Source organism: Anabrus simplex, chromosome 5, assembly GCF_040414725.1.
Source record: "Anabrus simplex isolate iqAnaSimp1 chromosome 5, ASM4041472v1, whole genome shotgun sequence".
Taxonomy (NCBI): Eukaryota; Metazoa; Arthropoda; class Insecta; order Orthoptera; family Tettigoniidae; genus Anabrus; species Anabrus simplex.
The window spans coordinates 280197740-280220958 of NC_090269.1; the positions used below are offsets into that span (position 1 = coordinate 280197740).

Below are 23219 nucleotides of genomic sequence, written 5' to 3' on the forward strand. Positions count from 1 at the left end.
TGCACAGCCATCAGGCTAATGTCATCTGCATCGCCTTGGGCATAAATTCCTCCAACATTTAACCTGGTAAGTAGTTCATCCACTACCAGACACCATAATGTTGGTGATAATACTCCTCCCTGTGGACACCCCCTGTCTATATTAGCTCTCAACATTACTGCGTTGAGGGTAAACAGAACTTGACGGCCCTGCAGTGAGGCCATAATCCATTTTATGAGCATCCTGGCTCACTCCTATCTAGACTAAGTTCTATGGAGCCCAAAGACGTGTAGTTAAAGGCCCCTTGTATATCTAGGAATACCACCATAGCAAGTTGTTGCTGATCCAAGGCGCTCTCCAGCTTAGAAACAAGCTGGTGTAGTGCTGCCTCAACAGACTTCCCTGGTTGGTATGCATGTTGATGAGGATGCAGGGGACAGTCTCTTAATAATTTCTCCCTGATGTGTCTATCCACCAGTCTTTTCAAAGTCTTAAGAAGAAAAGACGTTAGACTAATGGGTCTATAATCCTTAGGTCTAGTATATGAAGACCTTCCGGGTTTAGGTATATACACTACCTTCGCCTGACGCCACAAGGAGTACACGTAACCCATAGTGAGATAGGCTCTAAAAATTCTGAGCAGGTATGGTATAAGGACTGCGCCCGCTTCCTGAAGAAGTGCTGGGAAGATCCCATCCATTCCTGGACTTCTATAAGGGGCAAAAAATTCTAATGCCCACTTCACCCTTCTTGGGGTAACAATCTCTGCGGCTTCCTTCCAACCACTTCTATCGGGTCTGAAGGATCCGCTCGATTCTACTTCACTACTTTAAAGTTAAGTCAATATTCCACCTTTACAATTCCAAAAGTTTATTGTCTTAATTATTTAAACAACATTATTTAAAATATGACGGGACATGTCTCGTCTAACTTGTAGACATCATCAGCCGTAAAATATTCAAGAAAAAGCACAAAAAAGAGGAGGACAGAATAACACATTGAAATAAATTGGGTTGCCGAATAAGTCATTTAAAATAGTGAGGCTGTTCTAGATTGTTCCGAGCACAAACATTCAAAAGTTGTTGATGAACAAACTTAAAATTATACACATGAGATGATACAGTAATACTTTTTATTAAAATTCTTCTTGAGGGTGCTGTTGACATGCAGTATTCAGGTCCGTCAGTAAAAACTGATAATTAGGTGCACAATGTTATTTCTAGTAGAAAAAAGATGATCAACGAGCATGTGTAGGGAATCCAGTGAGATGATATAAGGATCGTCTAATTGGTGCAAAGTTGACATTTCTTATTAAAAATTAGGTGGAATATCTGATCGTATGACGTATGTAGAAATACAGTGGATGGCCCTAGAATAAGAATAAGGACTATTGTAATTATTGAAATTAGGCAAGGTGTTTTTGTATCTTACGATATAAGAATGAAAGAAAGGGAAGAATGCGGCACATCTGTCCCGTCATATTTTAAATAATGTTGTTTAAATAATTAGACAATAAACTTTTGGTATTGTAAAGGTGGAATATTGACTTAACCTTAAAGTAAACGTACGACAATGCGGACTTCACAATGAAATTTATTTTATGTAATCTACTTCACTATTCGTGACTACTGAACCTGGAAAGTGGGCATCAAGCAAATAAGCTCAGGGTCTCCCCCTCTGTGGATTTATATCCACCCGAAGGTGACTCCAATGAGCCCAGCCTTGCCCTTCCATCCAAGGTTAGAATTTTATGAAGCCTTGCCGCTTCATGTTGACTCTCGATGGAGTCGCAAAACTGTCTCCAAGATTTCTTAGGAGCCTTTTTGACTTCTGACTTGTACTTTATTTGTGATTCTTTATAAGAATCTAGACTTAATTGATCTTAAAGTTCCCTATATTTATTCCAGAGCATTCGTGTGTTTCTCCTCAGGTGTTCAAGATACCTGTTTCACTTGAAGCTTCCTGTTACTCTTTTTGCCTTAACGACTGGGCAGTTTAATTCATAAGAGGTAACTAGTGTCTGTGTGAGAAAGCTCACACTGAGCTCAAGCTTCTCCTTGTTCTCAATTATATTCGAGGGTCCTCCTTCCAGTCCCCTCCTCACGTCCTCCCTAAAAGACGTCCAATTGGTTCGTCTAGGGTTTCTGTAAGATGGTATCTCCCATGGAACCCAGGTTAAGATCTATGATCCCCTCGCTCCTGTTATTGATGAAGGTAGGGGTATCACTTATGTTCATGATCTCAAGATCAGTTGTACATAGAAATTCCATTAAATTCTCTCCCCTTCGGTTTGTGTATTTACTTCCCCAAATGCTGTGATGAGCATTGGCATCACATCCTACTATGAGGTTAAGTCCTTGTTTTCTACAGTATATCACCAGTCTCCTGAATTCCTCCAGCGGGGGTGGAGATTCCGAATTTCCTGGGAAATATGCAGAACAGATAACCAGATCTTTTGGCTGTCCGCTTCATGTCTCACTAGAACTGCTACAAGGTCTCTAGTAATGAAGCCCGGTATAGCCCAAGCGTTATGATCCTTAACTAGTATACAATGTTGTATGTTTGCTTGTATGAAAGTAATCATTCCTTACTTTCATGCAATACATTACCTTATGTGGTCTCCAAAACATGCAACTCCCTCTCCCAGCTGCCTTCTGTCCACAGCTATCACCTTCCTTTCTAAGGTCAGGCTTACTTCACAAATCATTTCTTTACCAAAGCTTCGATTTAATTACTGCTTTAACATAATCCGATAATTTCTTATTATAGTCATGATTTTTAATGAAGTCATACATCGTCATTATTATTATTATTATTATTAACCTTCATTCCCCTCCGCTACTCCACTGAATAGAGTGAAGCCTGCACGTTTTAGTCCCTAATACAAGAACCCTGGCTTAGACAGGGGCATATCATGGAGAAGCCTAGAGCATGTATACTAGCCATATTGTCAACATCACAGATTATTAACTCCTTTTTGTGTGAAAGATCTCCAAGGAGGAAACTATACTCATCTTATGCAAATTTGAAACCTCAGATATCTAATGGAAAGAAACTGACACATCTGTTAGCAGACACCCTTAAACACTAGAAAATGATCGCGCTGATGCAGTAGGCTATATCCCTTCTCATGCGAGGAATGAAAGCTAACCTGATCAGAATGTGACACGGTAAGTGGTTAATAGTTACCAAGTGACACTTCCTCTTTGGTACTGGTGATATTGGCAGGGTTCTTGGTATCATATCGCTATCACAATTGCTTTCTGAATCTAATTTATCCCCTATTGTATCATTTTGGTCTTTAAAAAAAAAAAAAAATAGGGCCATCAATCTATCATCCAACTTGGCAATTGCACTAAAGCTCGCCAAGTTGTCAACATCACAGATTGTTTACTCCCTCTTCTTATGTCAAAGATCTTCAAGGAGGAAACTATACTCAACTTATGCAAACTTGAAACTTAGCTTTCTAATGGAAAAAAACTCCCGCAGATGTCTGTTAGCAGTAGCCCTTAAACCTACAAAATCATTGCTCCTATTCAGTAGATGATTTTGATTCTCATAGTAAACTTGAAATATTTGTCCTGAATGAGTAAATTCATAATTCCAATATTGGTCCATTGTTGGAAATTATAAATTTTCCAGCTTCATTCTTGGTTGCCATCGTTTCACCCCACTACATGCACTTGCCATGCATCTTGGTAGGTGTGCTAGTTACCATTTCAGAAGCCCCAAGAGGCACACAACGCTGGCAACCAAGATTGAGTTCACTGGAAAATGTATAATTTTCAACGTCGGACCAATTACAGTATATTGGAATTACCAATTCAGTGGGCTAGATCACTTTTCATGCGAGAAGTGAAAGCCAATCTGATCGGCACGTGACACTTCAGTGGTTAATACTGTAGAAACTCGATTATACATTCTCAGAAGCCACGTTTTCCCGTTTTATTTGTTCATATTACGTGGACGCGAGCATCCTGTTTAAATCACCTTGTAAAAGTCCTGCATTATCCATTCCTTGAAGAAACATTTTCCCGTATCAACTGTCCAGAAATTTCAGTCCCATTAACGATAAATCCTCGATCATGCATTTTTCAAGAAACTGTATCCCACGAAAGGACGGCTACGGCATACTAACTGGTTTTAGTGTTAACATCCCGTCATTGCGGTAATTTGAGGAAGTACTATACAGGAAAAGCAATCGGCAGTGAACTTGCATAAGGAACCATCTTAGCATCGCATTCAAGTGGTATTGTTTAGTACAATATAATTATTAAATTAATGTAGTAATGGTCCACCTTTCAATACTATAATATGCAATATTCTAAATTACATTAATTAGGGACTAGTTTCGGCCGGGGCTGGCCATCTTCAGCCTTAATCTAAAACACCTAATAACTAAACAAATGTACATGCACACAATTGACATAAAACAAATGAAAACAAATGTATACAAAGTGACATTAAAAACTGGGATGGAATTACGAATAAATTTGAAAATGAACTAGCTTCTAACATCTTGAGTATGTTCATCATTGAGAATAATTTCAAGTATTGATTTATATACACAGAACTGTTAGTTCCAATACTGCTGATCATTAATATTTCGGTAGTAAATGGGAACTGGTAAATGTTGATTCTGTAGTTTATCAAATCTATTTGTGTGGTGTTAGCTATATGTAATCCATTGGACACCGCTGTAAATAACCACTAGCTGACTGGGAACTGTTAGATGTTGTTTCATCCTCAATCAAAGTAATAAATGAGATGCTCTCATGGTGCTTGTTAAATCTTGCTGAAATGTTGTTGGACATTGTCAGGACAGCACATGAAGATGTGGTTAACACAGATACATTGTGTCTGGTATAAAATTTTTGCAATTCATTGCGGTGCCCATGAAGTTAACCTGATAAATTAGATAAAATTAAATTAATGAATTGAATGAGAGAATGTGTTAGTTAGATGGCATAGGTTATATGAGACTTGCCTCTCAATACAGCATGAGGTGTGTGGTCTATTGTTGAGTGTGCTTCAGACTAACTGTTGTGAGATTCAGATGAAAAGGAAGGAGAGGGGAGGGGAAGGTCCTGAAGGAGAGGGGGTTGGGGTGGGGGAGTGGGGGATTAAGGTGGGGCTGAAGGATGTGGGAAAAAGGATGGCTGTTAGGGAAAGGTGCTGTGAATATTATGAAAAACTGAATTATGACTTGTTGGTTTGACATTGCTGAAAATGAGAATTAGAATGTCAAAAAGGACATTTGGTTTTTCTGAAATTTCATTAAGATTATGAATTGGGTTGAAATATTGATCTAAATGTATGAAGCAGCTTCCGGTAATTTTAAGGAGGGGTCCTTTATTGATGATTTTGAGAATTTCCATATCTTGTTTTATGTCTGTGAATTTGTGCTTATAGTCATGCATATGCTGTCCTACAGCTGAAAATTTATTGAATTTCAGAGCTTTGACATGTTCTGAGTACTTAATCTTAAAATTTCTCCCGGTCTGTCCGACGTAAAAAGAATTACAACTGTTGCAAGTGATCCTGTATACTCCTGATTTTGAATAACTATTGAACTTGTTTATGGATGTGGCATTATGTAAGATTTGTGCATTACTATTGTATGTTTTGAAAGCTACTTTTACATAGTGCTTTTTAAAGATTTTGGTGACTTGGTAGATTTGTTCGTTGAAGGTAAAGATAGAAAGAGAGGAGTTGTTTTTCTTATCTTTTTTCAAGGTGGTAGAAGGGCAGTATTTATATTTATTGATTATTTTTTCTATAAAGAAACTGCTGTATCCATTGGATTTAGCTATATGACGAATAGTGTTCAACTCATTTTTGAGGTCTCTTTTTAGACATTGGAACATTGAAGGCTCAGTATACCATGCTGTTGTGTGCTGTTCGTTTGTGAATTTGGGGGTGTGAAGAATCTTGACGGATTGTGATGACTGTTTGGGTGGGTTTTCTGAAAATCTTATATCTTAAGTAACTTAGGTGTCTGATAATAGTTACGTCTAGAAAATTTATTTTCTGTTCAATTTTGGATTCAAGTGTGAATTTTATATGTGGGTCAATGTTATTTAGATTAATGAGAGTGGTAGCTGCATTTGTAATGTCATCTACGAATCTTGCCCAGAAAAGGATGTTGTTAAAGTTATCATCAATTTTAGTGTGTTCTAAAAAATCCAGGTAGATCTAAGCTAAGATACCCGAGGCCGGTGATCCCATAGCCAATCCTTCTTGTTGCTAAATAACATTATCGAAAGTGAAATAGTTGTTGCTAATAACTAACTTAAGCATAGACATGAAATCCTGTATTTCTAGTATACTTAAGCCGCTGTATTTGCTTAAATTGTGTTGAATGATGGGGTATATTTTGGAGGTTTGTATGCTAGGATACATGTTTACAATATCGAATGAGTGGAGAGAATGATTGGATTGAATGTTAAATTTTTTCAATTTATCGATCAGTTCTTTAGTGTTTTTGACGGATTTGTTCGATAAGAAATGATAGTTTCTTCTTAAAAATCTTGGAATGAATTGCGATGCCTTGTATAAGGGACTTGGTCTATAGTTAATGATCGGGCGAATGGGGACGCCGGTTTTGTGTATTTTGGGGAGGGCTTTGGCGTGGGTAAACCTGGGTTCATATTAATTTAGTTTTTTCTTGATCTGTTGAAAGATATGAAGTATTTTTGAGGGTCTGCTTAAGTTGATGTTGGATTCTTGCAGTAGGGTCTTTCATTATTGTAGAGAATGAGCTATCTTTAAAAAATTGATTTGTTTTGCTTACATATTCGTTCTTGTCCATTATGACGGTAGTGTTGCCTCTATCTGCTTTCGTAATTATGAGATTATCATCATTGATTTTCTTTCTTAGAGCACATATTTGCTTTTGTGCGATGATAGAATCTTTGTAGCTGTTGTTGCCATGAGTAAGGGGTGATTTATGGGAGTTACTTTTATCTGGGTTGAGAACGGAGTTTAATTTTCTTCTTACTTCAAATCTTACTTCGTCTTGTTTATCTGCTGGTAATTTACTAATGGCTAATTCTGCTTCTACTGTTGTAGTGATGGCTGTGTTCAGAGTGTTAAAATTAGGCCAATTGTGTTTAGGGCCCTTGGCTAAAATGGAATTTTCGTCTTCAGTCAGTGGTACTTTGGACAAATTTATGATCGGAGGGTGAAATTGGTTGGGCATGTTAGGCCTGGTGTTTTTGTTGGTTTCTTTAGCATGGTTGTTGTTGAGTTTAGAGTTCATTAACTTATGCAGCTTTTTCTCTAGAGTATGTTGTTTCTTTGATAATTCAATAGATAATCTATTGTCAACTTGGGCTTGAAATAGGTTCCAGTGAGCATTCTAAAGTAAAGTTGTGGTTTCGAGGTGAGTCTCGTATAATCTGTTGTTAAGGAAGGACTTTTTCTTGTATTGTTTAGAGAATCGAAATCATAAAGGAGAGTGTGTCCACAATTGGAAGGAGACAGAGCACATTTTGACAGCTCTACTTGAAGACGGAACTTTTTTTTTTTTTTCCTAATGTTCATACTTGCAAAACGTCTACATTATGTCCATGGTTAGATGTTTATTTTTTACTTTTTTCGAGTGTATCGCCAAACAGGTTTTCGGCATTTCCCTCAGAGCACTGTATAGTCACTGAGCTTTCAGGCAGGAATCGAAACTGCTCCTTCTTAAGCAACACAAATATAGTATTTTAATATTATTGTATACGATTATGTTATCAAGACCAGAACAGATGTTGCACCTTACATACATAAAGCCATGGGTGGTTTTGGGATTGCCTATTACTGTTTTGGTCTTAAGGTATGTTTTAACGTTTCGAAGGAAAATCCACAATTCTGAACCGATTTTTTTGAGTTTCGTACCATAAAACAAGACATATTAGACTAACAGTTTCGTATAACGCAATCAAAATTTTGTGCCTTATCTTCACCCAAAAATTTAGTTTAATGAAAAAAACATATAAATTTTCACAATGTCATAAAATTTCCAAAAATGTTATAATCTTGAAATTGTTTTCACCAAGTTGAAGTATTACATTCATAGAATGTTGTGAACTAGGATCTTCTAATTATCAAAAACAGAAAGGGAGCTAGACATAATTTTTGACAAAAGTTTAAAAATAATTAATCACCCGTGTTACAATGGCTATAAAAATAATAATAACAATATTCACAATATTAAGAAAGTACTAGTTTACAACATTCCCACATTCATTAGCTTTAATTTAATCTATCATTGATTTTTCTATCTCAATTTTAAGGATATTTAAATGTATTTGAAATGTGGGAAGGTGTGCAAAAAATTACATTCAAGAAAAACAGCACTGAAGTTTTAGGACTAAGTTATGAACATAACCCACTTATTTGGGCACCTAAAAACTTGCCTGTTCCATAGGCTGGACCCTCTTTTAGAAGTTTCTTGTCTTCTTTTAGTTTCCTTCTGCCTCTCAAGTACTGCCTCCTCTGCTTTTGTTCTGCAGTACTTTGATTTGCACCTTTGTGCAACCGTACTGCATCAGCTTCAAGTACACCAGATGATGTGTACTAGCCAGGAGCAATTCCCATCCTCTTCAGTATTTCTATTTCCACTCCGTTTTCCCAGTTTAAACGGCAAACAGCATCCATCACTCCTAATTTTAAGGTTTCAAGCCCCACATTTATGTCTCCTTAGAACACCTACTCCATACGATGGCATTGAATGACTCATTATTTTGAGTCAATCCACATTTCTGGGTCGGTGAGTAGCTCATATATAGGCTTCACTGTTTGAAGAATGCCAAAGGACAGGCCTGGTTTGAATTAAAATTGTTCTATCTCATTATTTGCTTTAGCTAACTGATATGAGCACCACCAACTGTCAGTTCCTACAGGATACCAATGGGTGGGACGGTCCTTTGTTGCTGTCAAATGGTACAGTGTGGCCCATATGCCATTTGACATGGCGTGAATACTGCTTGTGTTGGAACGTAAAGCAATTCCAAATAATTTTCCATCTTATCGATGAGTGCTCCTGTCAGTTGCGGAATTCATAATCACAGTTGCTGCAAAACAATGTAAGGGACATTCCCCAACCAAATCTCAGAATTTCTAGATTTTCTACAAAAACTGTACTACAGCTGAAGCAACTAGGGCAAGCTAATGCAGACAATTTACGTGTAAAGCACTCTATGTCAATAATGATATTGTAAATGTCACTAACACTATCAGATTCAATATTTACAGATGAAAGTTTGGACTGAGAATCACTATCAAATGATTCCCTTACATTAGGCCTACCTTCCGTCTCACTATTTATACTGATAGCACAAGTAACAGTGACATTCACCTTACTATGTCTGTTTCCATGAAATTTTCTCTTTTTCTTTGCTCTACATCGGCTTTTAGAACCCATTTTATACACACTCGCAGAGAAACAAGCTCTTTGGTCACAATGTGAAAGACCACTTGGCCACAAGGAAGGTTTGTTTATATCCGTTGCCTATCAATGGAATAAAAGTCTTTGGAATATACAAGTATTGACATCTGTTAGTCAGAACTATGAACTATGTACTCAGGAGGCATGTCACACCAAAGAGGTAAATTTGAATAAGAAAATCTGACAAGATGTTTACATGTAAGCAGGGCACTGCAGTCACGCCCCTTATCACGCGCGCACGTGGCTATTTAAATCTTATTTTCGGATACTTACAGTTGGAATATATGTATGAATTATATCCCATTTTGAAGTAGAGACTTCAAGCTTTCATTTCCAGTGAAAAAATTAAAATGGCATTTTTGGGCAAAACAGGCGATTTCGAACGTTAATACATACCTTAATATAAGACTGAAAATTTCACGTTTTTGTGTTAAAAATAAAAACCGCAGTCGTTTTATCTGTGCACGTTACATTAAAAAACTTTGTATCATTTCGCACTCGTACCAACTTGTACAGCGAGCGCGCTTTCCAGATGAGCTCAAGGTCGTGAATAACCCTAATTTTGGAAGTTTTGAATGTATTATTTTCTTTCCAATTTGATTGTTATTAGTCACGGGCAGAATTGAATATAATGCATTCAAGAACTTGAGAATCGATGCTTACATTCGAAACCATATTCTCGAGTTCAACATAACCTTTAACAATCTATGTAGGTGTAATTTACGCAGTACAAGATTTCCATAAACTGACTATGAACAGTATTCCGGTGAAAAAATTACAATGGAAGATTTTTTAAAAAAGGGCTTTTGCCATCATGTTAGGTGCTTTTATATCCAATGTGTTTTATTTTATTAAAAACTACTTGTGGTCGATTGTTGTTTGGCTTGGTGTTATTAGGTTTTTCAAACAGTTTGAATGATCAAAGTTGCTGAACTGAAAGAAGTTTTCAGAGGAAACTGACGAAGTTTCCCCGGTAAAACTGAATGTAAAGTTTCGAGATTTTTAAGCCACGTACCGGTAATTAATGTTTGAAGCCAGCCCTGTGGTCAAACTTGCCTGCCTCTCACCCGGAGGGCCCGGTTTCGATTCCTGGCCAGGTATTTTTACCTGGATATTAGGGCTGGTTCCACGTTCACTCATTCTGTGATTACCTTTAATTGAGGCACTATTTAATGGTGAGATGGCAACCCCGGTCTAGAGAGCAAGGAATACAGCCGAGAGGATTCATCACACTGACCATGTGTCACCTCGTAATCTGCAGGCCTTCGGACCAAGCAGCGGTCACTTGGTAGGCGGAAGGCCCATTGGGGTTGTAGTTCGGTATGGTTTAGGGGTGTTCATAAGATCATGAGTATTAATATTTCTTTTTTGTGATGTTTAGCCAAATTGTTGATGGTTCATTCGTTCCCGGATTTTCCGTTTTCCCGTGTTGTAAGTTTTTTTTCTATGGTCCCTCCAAAAACGGAGAATCGAGGTTCCACTGTAATTACTGTCCCTGTTCTTCTTTAGTCACCTTTGTCCAGGGAGCTCCTGGGTCAGGCTGTGGATCATTGGCCTCCATTTCACTCTGTCCTGATTCACTTCATTGTTTCATATAGGCTATTATTACAGAAAGGCATTGTATACCTAACTCCAGGATTATACGAGACGGGCGGGTGCTGGATTTCTGTGACATGTTCTCCACTAAGGTGCCAATACCCACCTAAGGAAGTTCCTCCGCCCAAAGCTTGTGGCACATTTAGACAGTTGATTTATTTACCGCCATCCAACATTTGTTGTTGGCTATATGGTATATTCCATCCTTTTGCAGGTAACCCTGACCGAACTAATTACTGTCTTTGTAGTACAACACAATACAATACTCTGTCTCCAACTCTTTTCATGGCAGTTATTTTGAGAAACTGCTCTGTCAAAGTGGACCATGTTTTTCACATTTTGTGTTATTTAATCATTTGATTCACTGATCCAGGATGCTGCTTCTGTATTTGTCAGGTAATGGGGGACTTCAGCAGGTGGTTCTGTTGTCCTGTGGTCTGCATCTCGTTTTTTAGGAAGGATTCAAAATGGGTCTTAAGGATCTCTCATGCCATACTTTCTGACCATTTTACCATTTTAATTTTTAATTTAATTTTTGGCATTTAATGAGTTCCATCAGTTTTTCACTGTAAACCATAATACCTTTAGTAATGATTTTACTATCTTCTTCCCAGCACTTGGTACCTTCTCTTCAACTACTCTTTTAATCTTCAGCATCTTGTACTTACCGGTAAACTTACTTGAGGTCTCACATTTACCTCATTTTTGTCTGTAATGGCTTGACTCTTTCATTCCACTATGGCATCTCCTCATATTTTTAACATGTGTCCTCGCATAAACGTCAGTCACGTCTTTCACTAACTCCTTCTAAAATCATATCCATTCTGCCTCCCTTTCTCTCTTCATTTGCTGTTAATTCCTTAGCTCCCACTCTTTAATCCTGGGCAGTTTCTTGGATGTTTTCTTTGCTATTTTATCATCCTTTGTATCTACTGCTAATCGCCATTGTACAATCAAGATTCTCGCTTGTGAGCACTTAAGATACGAGTCACTAGCCTATGTCTTGCATCAATAATGACGCAGACAATAACTATCTCTATATGTCCACCTAACCTATGTCCAGTGATCTTGTAACTTTTCATTTTATTTTTGTATGTGTATTAACCATTTCTTAAGTGGAAGTCAGCAGATTAGTTCCTTTTATCTTTCCATTTAGCTTCATTTCCAGGATTGCTTTCTTTCTGTCCATAAATCTCACAAGTCTTCTTCTTCCTTATTAAGCTGATTATATTTGTTATCCCTATTTGAGTTGATCTCTGGAGTTACTGCACCATCAAAAAATACTGTTCCCTAGTCCCAAGTATGTTTCATCTTGAAACCCCTGTTAACATACATACATACATACATACATACATACATACATACTATGCCTTATGATTTTATTTGATTTGCGACCTTTACCGGCATCTCTGTCTTATGTTATTGGAGTATTAACTGAGTATTCACATATTTAAATGTTACTCCGGCCACAAAATTCCAAGCATCAGGTCACAAGTCATACAAAGATTCCAAACTGGAATAATATTTATGAGCATAAGTTCCAACATATGGCATATAATCATTTCTCAGGGTAAAAATTCGCTTTGTTGTTCCCATATGTATTAAATAAATCGCGGATTCCGTTGAAGAGTCGCCGACGGTTAAAACATTCATACCATTTCCTTATGTCAAAAGAAATTATCCGAACCTCACCTAAAATTCAGCGTAAGTTAACTCAATAATTCCGTATACTATCCTACTACTACCTACTTAAAGAATAGAAATGCAAAATCAAATCTATATCTAATTTATTAGCATGCTAATGTATAATAAAATTGAATAATATATATTCCTTGGCAATAACGAAAGGAAAATCATAGAATTGTAAGTATCATTCTCAAAATGCTTGGTTTCCGGGATAAACATATTTGAAAGAACTTTAAATCTTCAACATATTTGCTTACATATATGTTAAATATCAAATTATATCATATCTTCCATGGTTAAATTCATATAAGGGGAAAAATATGGATCAGAACTTTATTAAACAAAAGAGGATTGGAATATCTTTCTTTTAATGTTGTTTGGGATATTCTTTGGGGCATAAGTTAAGTTTCATTTTTGTTTTCGGTCTATTTGACCAAAATATACTTGAACACATGTTTAGATTCATGTTTGGATTCTTGTTTGCGACTCACCACGTTACGAGATAAGCATTAGCATGTTTAATTATGGGTTCAAAACACCCATACAGTTACCAATATTCTTATCATAACCCAAATGAATAAATTAAATCAGTACATCACCATATGTACAAAACAAACCAAGTAAATCTAGTACGGAGTGCCATGGATTTGACGGTACGTCATTCTAATCTGCGAAAATCGTGCCATACGCTCCTATTCATGTGCCAAAATATCTACATACTCCCAAATATTTCTTCGCTGTGCCATAATTTCGATAAAGCAAACCGTACTCCATATAAGCGCTAACGTGCTGACCTTCAAATACGTAAATGTGCGAGATTTCTTTCTATTCCCAAATATATATAACGTAATGCATATCAATCACGTAACCTCTCCATATCCTCCTCAGAAAGTTACAACGAAACACATACAGCTTGGCTCGAGACATGCATTCAACTCAACATGGCCTATATTCTTTACTTGCAGTGCTAACCAAAATCTAAATATAATATGTAACACAGGAATTCGCATTTCAGTTATCTATCCCATTCTTAAATAACGAAACAGAAACATATCTCCTCATTCTACTTATAACATGCCACATTAAAACTTCATTTCCTTTATATATATATATTCCTCCATATTTAAAATATATCATCATTCAATTCCACTAAAATAACCTCTGTGTTACGGACGCAGTATTCAATAACCTGATTATTCTCTTATACACTGCAACTTCGTAATATTTCAAACACTTCTTTACCATAATATTATCGTACTGGCCATGATTGGTATACATATTGACCTGAAGTTCTAGGTTACGTCTTATATCTCGCTTATATTTATATATCCATAACTGGTTAAACGCTTCACGGTCTACACCTATTAATTGGCACAAAACATGCATAAATACTCAATCAGATCTAGTTTCAAATAACCTTAAAATTATCACATTAGCATTGCAGTTATATAGCATAAAATAGCACATTTCAACGGCTAATAATTGGCATTTATATTCATATATCCTTTCATTGGCACTTGATCTCATATATCTAGCACTCCAGTACACCTATAAATATTTTTCATCAATTGATTTGAAATTTATTATGATGCAACTCATAATACTTATCTCGTAACGGGATTTTGACGCTGGATCTTTGCTGGACTACGGCATCTTGGAGTAGGCAACCACGGCGATCCGAAGACTACGTCATCTGCGGCTTCATCTTGGGTCTTGGCTTGAGCTAATCAGTCTTGAGCAAACATCCCTTCTGTTTAAGCGGTGTCCATCTTGTCACCAGTCATCATGCAATCATAAAAGAACAAATACATAGTAGAATTCATAGTATACTGGTGAATAATAGGCAATTCAATCCACAATATTTGTCTTTGGAAACTCGAGTTGGACGAAAATATTCTTTTCTTTAAATTTATAGATTTCTCTAATTTGGCCTATTCCTTGCTCTTTCCTTTGCTTAAACAGATATTGTCTCCCTCCTGGAAACAACAAATTATGCCGCTATGGTACTAATTTCGGCAACGTGTATTTCCCCTGAAGCTTCCTTTGCGTTTCTGAATTCTGGCCTCACAGTAATGACTATTTCTTTCAAATCTACTCCTTTTCCGTATTATGTTCTTGCAAGTATAGTCTTCTATTCTATTAATATACTGATATTTCCGTATTTGACGTTGAGTTGATCCTTTTTATAATCTTTCTATAAGCCGTGCAACTTCCCTTCAACTTGTAACTTTATTTTCACAAAGTAGTCAAGAATCGTTCTCTTTCAAATTTTTCCGTCCATCATTATTTAACTCTTGAGATTCTTTTCCCTTGCGGCCGGGCGATATCGATTTATTAGATCACTACTCTGTGTACTTGCACCTGAAGCAATTGTCCGCCATCTTTGTCCACTGTATCCATTATATTGACGGCCGCTAATGTAACGTAATGGTACAATACATACATACATACATACATACATACGTACATTATCATTATAGACTGTTATGCCTTTCAGCGTTCAGTCTGCAAGCCTCTGTGAATTTACTAAACGTCGCCACAATCCTCGATTTGCAACTAGTGTTGTGGCCTCATTTAGTTCTATACCTCTTATCTTTAAATCGTTAAGAAACAGAGTCTAACCATCGTCGTCTTGGTCTACCTCTACTTCTCTTACCCTCCATAGCAGAGTCCATTATTCTCCTAGGTAACCTATCCTCCTCCATTCGCCTCACATGACCCCACCACCCAAGCCGGTTTATGCGTACAGCTTCATCCATCAAGTTCATTCCTAAATTCGCCTTAATTTCCTCATTCAGAGTACCTTCCTGCCATTGTTCCCACCTGTTTGTACCAGCAATAATTCTTGCTACTTTCATGTCTGTTAGTTCTAACTTATGAATAAGATATCCTGAGTCCACCCAGCTTTCGCTCGCGTAAAGCAAAGTTGGTCTGAAAACAGACCGATGTAAAGATAGTTTCGTCTGGGAGCTGACTTCCTTCTTACAGAATACAGTCGATCGCAGCTGCGAGCTCACTGCATTAGCTTTACTGCACCTTGATTCAATCTCACTTACTATATTACCATCCTGGGAGAACACACAACCTAAATACTTGAAATTATCGACCTGTTCTAGCTTAGTGTCACCAATCTGACATTCAATTCTGTTGAATTTCTTACCTACTGACATCAATTTAGTCTTAGAGAGGCTAATTTTCATACCATACTCATTGCACCTATTTTCAAGTTCCACGATATTAGACTGTAGGCTTTCGGCACAATCTGCCATTAAGACCAAGTCGTCAGCTTAGGCCAGACTGCTTGCTACATTTCCAACTAATTGAATCCCTCCCTGCCATTTTATACCTTTCAGTAGATGATCCATGTAAACTACAAACAGCAAAGGTGAAAGATTACAGCCTTGTCTAACCCCTGTAAGTACCCTGAACCAAGAACTCATTCTGCCATCAATTCTCACTGAAGCCCAATTGTCAACATAAATGCCTTTGATTGCTTTTAATAATCTGCCTTTAATTCCATAGTCCCCCAGTATGGCGAACATCTTTTCCCTCGGTACCCTGTCATATGCTTTATCTAGATCTATGAAACATAAACACAACTGCCTATTCCTCTCGTAGCATTTTTCAATTACCTGGCGCATACTGAAAATCTGATCCTGACAGCCTCTCTGTGGTCTGAAACCACACTGGTTTTCATCCAACTTCCTTTCAACGACTGATCGCACCCTCCCTTCCAAGATGCCAGTGAATACTTTGCCTGGTATACTAATCAGTGAGATACCTCGATAGTTGTTGCAATCCTTCCTGTTCCCTTGCTTATAGATAGGTGCAATTACTGCTTTTGTCCAATATGAAGGTACCTTACCAACACTCCACGCTATATTTACTACTCTATGAAGCCATTTCATCCCTGCCTTCCCACTATACTTCACCATCTCAGGTCTAATTTCATCTATTCCTGCTGCCTTATGACAATGGAGTTTATTTACCATCCTTTCCACTTCCTCAAGCATAATTTCACCAACATCATTTTCCTCCTCCCCTTGAGCTTCGCTGTTCACAACACCACCAGGATGATTTCCTTTTACATTGAGAAGATGTTCAAAATATTCCCTCCACCTCTCCAGTGATTCCCTGGGATCTATTATAAGTTCACCTGTATTACTCAAAACACTGTTCATTTCTTTTTTCCCTCCCTTCCTAAGATTCTTTATTAATGTCCAGAAAGGTTTCCCTGCTGCTTGACCTAGCCTTTCCAGGTTGTTACCAAAATCTTCCCATGACTCTTTTTGGATTCAACAGTTATTTGTTTCGCTCTGTTTCTTTCATCTACATACAACTCCCTATCTGCCTCGGCCCTTGTTTGGAGCCATTTCTTATAAGCCTTCTTTTTACGTTTACAAGCTGCTCTCACTTCATCATTCCACCAAGATGTTCGCCTTTTCCCATCTTTACACACAGTTATTCCAAGGCATTCCCTGGCTGTTTCTACTACAGCATCCCTGTATGCCGCCCATTCACTTTCTATATCCAGAACCTGCTGAATGTCTACTGTTCGAAACTTCTCACTAATCATATCCATGTACTTCCGTCTAATTTCCTCGTCCTGGAGATTTTCTACCCTTATTCGTTTGCAGACAGATTTCACCTTCTCTACCTTAGGCCTAGAGATACTTAGTTCCTACAGATCAGATAGTGGTCTGTATCATCGAAAAATCCCCGGAAAACTCGTACATTCCTAACAGATTTCCTGAATTCAAAGTCTGTTAAGATATAGTGTATTATGGATCTGGTACCCCTAGCCTCCCATGTGCAGCGGTGAATAGCCTTATGCTTGAAGAATGTATTCGTAACAGCTAAACCCATACTAGCACAGAAGTCCAGCAAACGCTTACCATTCCCATTAGCTTCCATATCTTCCTCACATTTACCAATCACCCTTTCGTATCCTTCAGTTCTATTTCCAACTCTCGCATTGAAATCGCCCATTTGCACTATTCTATCCTTGCTGTTTACCCTGACTACGACGTCACTCAATGCTTCATAAAACTTGTCAACTTCATCCTCATCTGCGCCCTCACATGGTGAATACACGGACACAATTCTAGTCCTAATTCCTGCAACTGACAAATCTACCCACATCATTCGCTCATTTACGTGTCTAACAGAAATTATGTTCCGTGCAATGGTATTCCTGATAAAGAGCCCTACCCCAGACTCAGCCCTTCCCTTTCTAACACCCGTCAAGTACACTTCATAATCTCCTATCTCTTCCTCGTTATCTCCCCTTACCCGAATATCACTTACTCCTAGCACATCCAGATGCATCCTCTTTGCTGACTCAACCAGTTCTACTTTTTTCTTCCATAAGCCCCATTAATATTGATAGCTCCCCATCGAATTCCATTTCATTCGCCAAGTTGTTTCCAAGGTGTCCCTCGCCTGTCAAATGGGAGTTGGACTCCGTTACTCCCATAGGTCCGAGGCTTGCTTAAAATGTTCTGAGCTCGGTAAATTCATGAAGCAGGATGCTGCCCTACTTGCACATAGTCGAAGTGAGGATCTCTCCTCTAACGGGTTATGGACCACCGGTGGATTGTATAGTCCTAGCCGCCTGAGCACAAGGAGGGCCATGACTCAGAATATGTCCGAGATGCCCACTCCCATTCCATAGCAACTGGTATCCCAACTCTCAGGACCTCTTACTAGGCCACTCAGCCGTTGCCCATGGTTCATGAACTAGGACGTGACTACAGTAACCCACAAACATGAACCATCCCCTGTTAACATTGAAAACAATTTTACTCGACTGTAGCTGGTCATTCGGAACTTCAAAACTAAAATTACTGCACAGAGAGGTACCATGTTTTACTATTCATTAAATTTATTGTCAAAATTTAAACTTAATTGCAAGTTCACTCACTTTTGACTTTTTCCACTCAACACTGTTTTCACTTGCAATTGTAACACACAAACACCAGCACATCAAACTTATGCTCTCCATATGCCTTCTTGCAGCACAGCCTCATTCAAGAATTGTTCACAATAGCAAGCTTAGTTGAACTCCTCTTAGCCGTGTGATGGACTTGCTCCTGATGAGTGACTGGGGACCATCTTCTTCTGCTTACTTTCATTAACGATTGATGCACTCAAGACTGGTTTACTTGAGACTGGCTCCAAACTGATTGGCATGTGTTACTTGCATCATTTATAAGGAACCATGGAAGATTGTAGTAGTTTCCTCTTCCAAATCATTCTGGGCACATGGTTCATTGTTATTCAGTTTTCAGCTTTTTCTGGAATTTCCTTATTGCAAGCCACAACTGTGTTGCAAATTATCATCTCAACGGCATGACTGCCAGCCAGCTGCTTTGCACTTGGCTTTCATTGTTACAGTACTTTCTAGCTAGCTTGCTAGGCACAGTGTTGGCAAGGATATTGGAATATGAAAGCATTTGACATTCATTCTTTACAGCTAGGTTTTTATTAACATGCGCTGTAACATGCCACTTTAAAATTCTTATGAACGAGCCTATTATGGTTATCTCCCTAAGCATGCGATTGCAGACATGTTGTGCCTCTCTTGTCATTTTAAGCAATGCTGCTGCTGCTGCTCACCCTTACCCTTACCCTCAGCAATCCTATTTGCAGGTAGTGCGATCTGCTGTCACATACAGTGGCCTGATGTTGACTTTTGAACTCTTTAATGAAGAATATCTTGGTTGGGAAAGCTGGATTTCTTTTCATTTCAAGGATTGTTAGAAAATGAAATATAAAAGTGTATAAGGACCATTACTTATGGTTGTGAATATAAACTGGGTACTAGAAACTCATTGAATTTTTGTGAACTATGTCAAATTTATGTTTGTGTAATATATATTTATTGTTATGTTTCAGCTGAAAAACGTGCTGCAGCAGCTGCAGCTGCCCAGCTTGCTGCTGCTTCGAACACCAAGACAACCATGTCATATACCTCTGCAATCATGACATCTGGTCGAGCAGCCAAGATAGTAACTAGTGCAACTACACAAACATTTGCTGCTAAGTTGACAGAAACAACAGCATCTCTGCAGCTGCCTCCTGGGAAATCACGAACAGCTTATCCTCATCCTCAGTCAGGGCCCATTGCACCTCCCCCAATTTCATCTGCCTCTCAAACCTCACCCGGACAACAGTCATCATCTACTATACCTTCACCTAAACACCACCGTCCTTTACCAGCTGCTTCTGCACCCCCAAGTATCCCTGGCCAATACCAGATGACTCCCGGTAAAGCACCTTTCCCATCACCTGCTGGATCCACTCCTGGACCCCCTGTCTCTAATGCCTCGACATCGGCCTCTTCTGTGTCCTCTGTACCTCAGTCAACTGTTATTGCTACCTCTCAGGGAAGAAGCAGTACCCCTCTAACTCAGGTTCCACAAGAATCTCAGCAAGTTGCAGTTCCAGCACCTACAAATACCACCATGGTGTACTCGTTATTCGATGACAACTTCACCAAGGTACTAAAGTTCATGTTTAATGTAGGCTTATTTTTAATGTTTCCCATGGTTTGAAATCACTCATCCTTTAGTATTACTGTATCATCAATACAAGACTGGAACCAAACAAGTTTATCAGAGACATTGTACTGTACATGGACTGTTGAATGTTATGCCTCAGCTCCCATAAATTAACTCTTGAATGCTCGTGCGATGAATTCCAATGCGAGACATTAATCATCCGTTTTTAATTCCCTTGTTTTACTTTAATTTCATATTCATATTACAGGTCATTTTATGTATTGAATAATGTTACTCATACAGAAATGTATTTTTGTTTCATTTTTTGAACTTACTCTTATGAGCTAGGAAAAGTCTCTTTCAAAAGATACAGAAGAATTTCAAAATAAAAAATGGGAACTCTCTCACTTGAACACGGGAGCAGATTGTGTCTTCGTGTTCAGAGTTAATGTAACTGAAGGATTTCTTAGTAGACTACTTTTAACATCTGCGTGTGTATTTTTTGTGCTCCTTCTACTGTTCTATTAACAGATATTTCACCATCTTCAAATTTCACAAATAATTTGCACCTGGGTTCTTTGCAAGGTATGAGTTTTGACAAGATCTACCAACATATCATGCAAGAGCTTCTTCACAAAATGTTTCTCATGAAATTATTCTTCTTGTAAATGATTCAGACATAAATTGAAACTATGTTTATTACATCACAAAAGTATTTTCATAGATTGGCGTTGACAATTTTTATAAACATTGTACTTTCAACCATTTCACAGAGATACCCACCGGAATCTTTATATATATATATATATGTCCTGGCTTTCTCTTTGCCCCTATGTGTTGAACCATAGCTGCCTGTATATTAAGATCCCTGTTTCCCTGCTGTCAGTAAATTTTCGTGTTAGATACAGCATTTCAAAATCACACTGAAAACTTCAAGATGTGTGGATAACTATTGTCATCTACTTCATTATGAGATGCCATAATAATAAACTATTTAGAGCAGTTAATCTTAACCTTCACAGATATTTTTTGCAATGGATTTTATGGCTTAAAATAATTCCATTTGAAATGTTAAAACTGAAAACAATACTGAGAAAAATTCACCCCTGGATAATCATCCACTTGAGCACTAGTGTTAACAAATGCGTTCAGCATATGCTGTGCGATACTGTCTCTTCTCTGGTGGGTGTGGCTGCGCAGAGGTGGTGTGTTTTTTCTTCTTTTTTTAAACTCTGTAATATCCTCCAGATCAAGCTGAAATTTTGAAGATGAGCTTCCACTGCTTCATACAAGAAGGATTTAGGCTTGCATTACTCTCACATTGTTACAGTTTGATGAATGTTTGTGAATGTTCAGATGCGTGAATTGAAATTTGATAAGACATGTTGCTTTTGAGCTTAAGAGTTGTCCTTCCATCATCACTACCTGTTATCACTTGTTTTTCCAGTAGCAGCTTCCAATACTAAACTTTCATGGTGGATATTATCCATAAATCTTATTATTATTATTATTATTATTATTATTATTATTATTATTATTATTATTATTATTATTATTATTATTATTATTATTTAGCATATGGAATTTACATAATGGACAAGTATGTACAATATTATACAAAAGAAAAACCTGCAAAGAACACATGGTACTAAGTAGGGAACAATTACACATGGATATCTAAATTATTTATCCACTGCACTAGGGATACTGAGACATCGGCAAAGTCTTTCCAGTCTACACCATAAGCACGCAGAGGGCATTCGTCCATTATATGATGCATGGTCTGGGCCAATGCACCACAATCACATGCTGGAGACTCCCAGAAGCCCCACTGGTGAAGGGAGAATGCAGATCTTCCACAATTAGTGTGAAACCTGTTTAGTGATGACCACGTTCTTCTTGGCAAATTGAAACCAGCTGGGGCGTGATTTGGATTAAAGAGGCTTGGCCACTCCGGAGTTGTACGAAACCATTGCTCTTTCCATTCCTCTTTTAAATTGAAACTAGCATCCATTAGATTCTTAGCTGTTTTCATTGGTGGCTTACAGGATTTCAGCCTTTGTCTCCAGAGATCTGCAACATCCCTGTGGATGGGTAGAGTTTGATTGGACATGATCTTATCATATTCTTGAACAAGGGCTCTTGAACATCGCAGGCTTAGTGGAGCAATGTGGGACAGGACTGGAAGCCAGTGCGTTGCAGTAGGCTTCAGAATACCAGAGATAATACGCATGGTGGTGTTAAGTTGTACATGGACTTTCTTCACGTGGCAACTGTTAAGCCATATTGAAGAGCAGTATTCAGCTTCAGAATACACGAGGCCAAGCGCAGTACGTCGTAATGTGTCCGCTGAAGCACCCCGTGAAGTTCCACACAATTTAAATAGAATATTATTACATGATCTCAACTTAGATCAGAGGTTTTCAAGATGATTTCTATAAGATAGGGTTCGGTCGAACGTTACCCCGAGGTACTTTGGATTAGGCTTGTGCTTTAGCACTGAGCCATTGAAGCATACTTGGAGTTTTGTATTAGCCAACTTGTTGTGGAGATGGAAGCAAGCAGATTCTGTCTTATTCATGGTGGGTTGTATTCTCCAGTTTCGGAAGTAAAGAGTTGTGTGTATTCAGGTCAGACATCAGGATGGCCTCGGCATGGTTGAAATCTGTATGTTCAATGCCTAGGTCGTCTGCATAAGAAAATTTTACTGATTTTGTCTCAGGAATATCCGATATGTAGAGATTGAATAGAAGAGGTGCCAATACTGATCCCTGGGGAAGGCCATTTTTTAGTTTCCTAAGACGACTAATGTCATCATACATGACGACACGAAAGAGCCTTTCGGTTAGCATATTGTTGATCAGTCTGGTTACAGTTTTGCAAGGGATAACTTGCTGCAGCTTCAACAATCCTTGCCTCCACACAGTATCACATGCAGCCTTTAGATCTACAAAGACTACAGATGTTTTAGTACCCCTTTGAAAACCAGCCTCAATTTGAGTTGTTAGTGCTAGCACCTG

The 23219-nt window shown here is 38.1% G+C and overlaps 1 protein-coding gene across 6 annotated transcripts in view; it reads left to right on the plus strand.

Moving 5' to 3' along the window:
* The window catches only part of LOC136873986 (ankyrin repeat domain-containing protein 17), a 918230-nt gene that overhangs the window by 826076 nt on the left and 68935 nt on the right, over window positions 1–23219 (plus strand). For all 6 annotated transcript variants that reach the window (XM_067147404.2, XM_067147402.2, XM_068227616.1 and 3 more), the window contains one exon: window positions 19595–20199. In XM_067147404.2, coding sequence (XP_067003505.2) covers window positions 19595–20199 — 605 coding nt within the window. The remainder of the gene's footprint in view (window positions 1–19594; window positions 20200–23219) is intronic.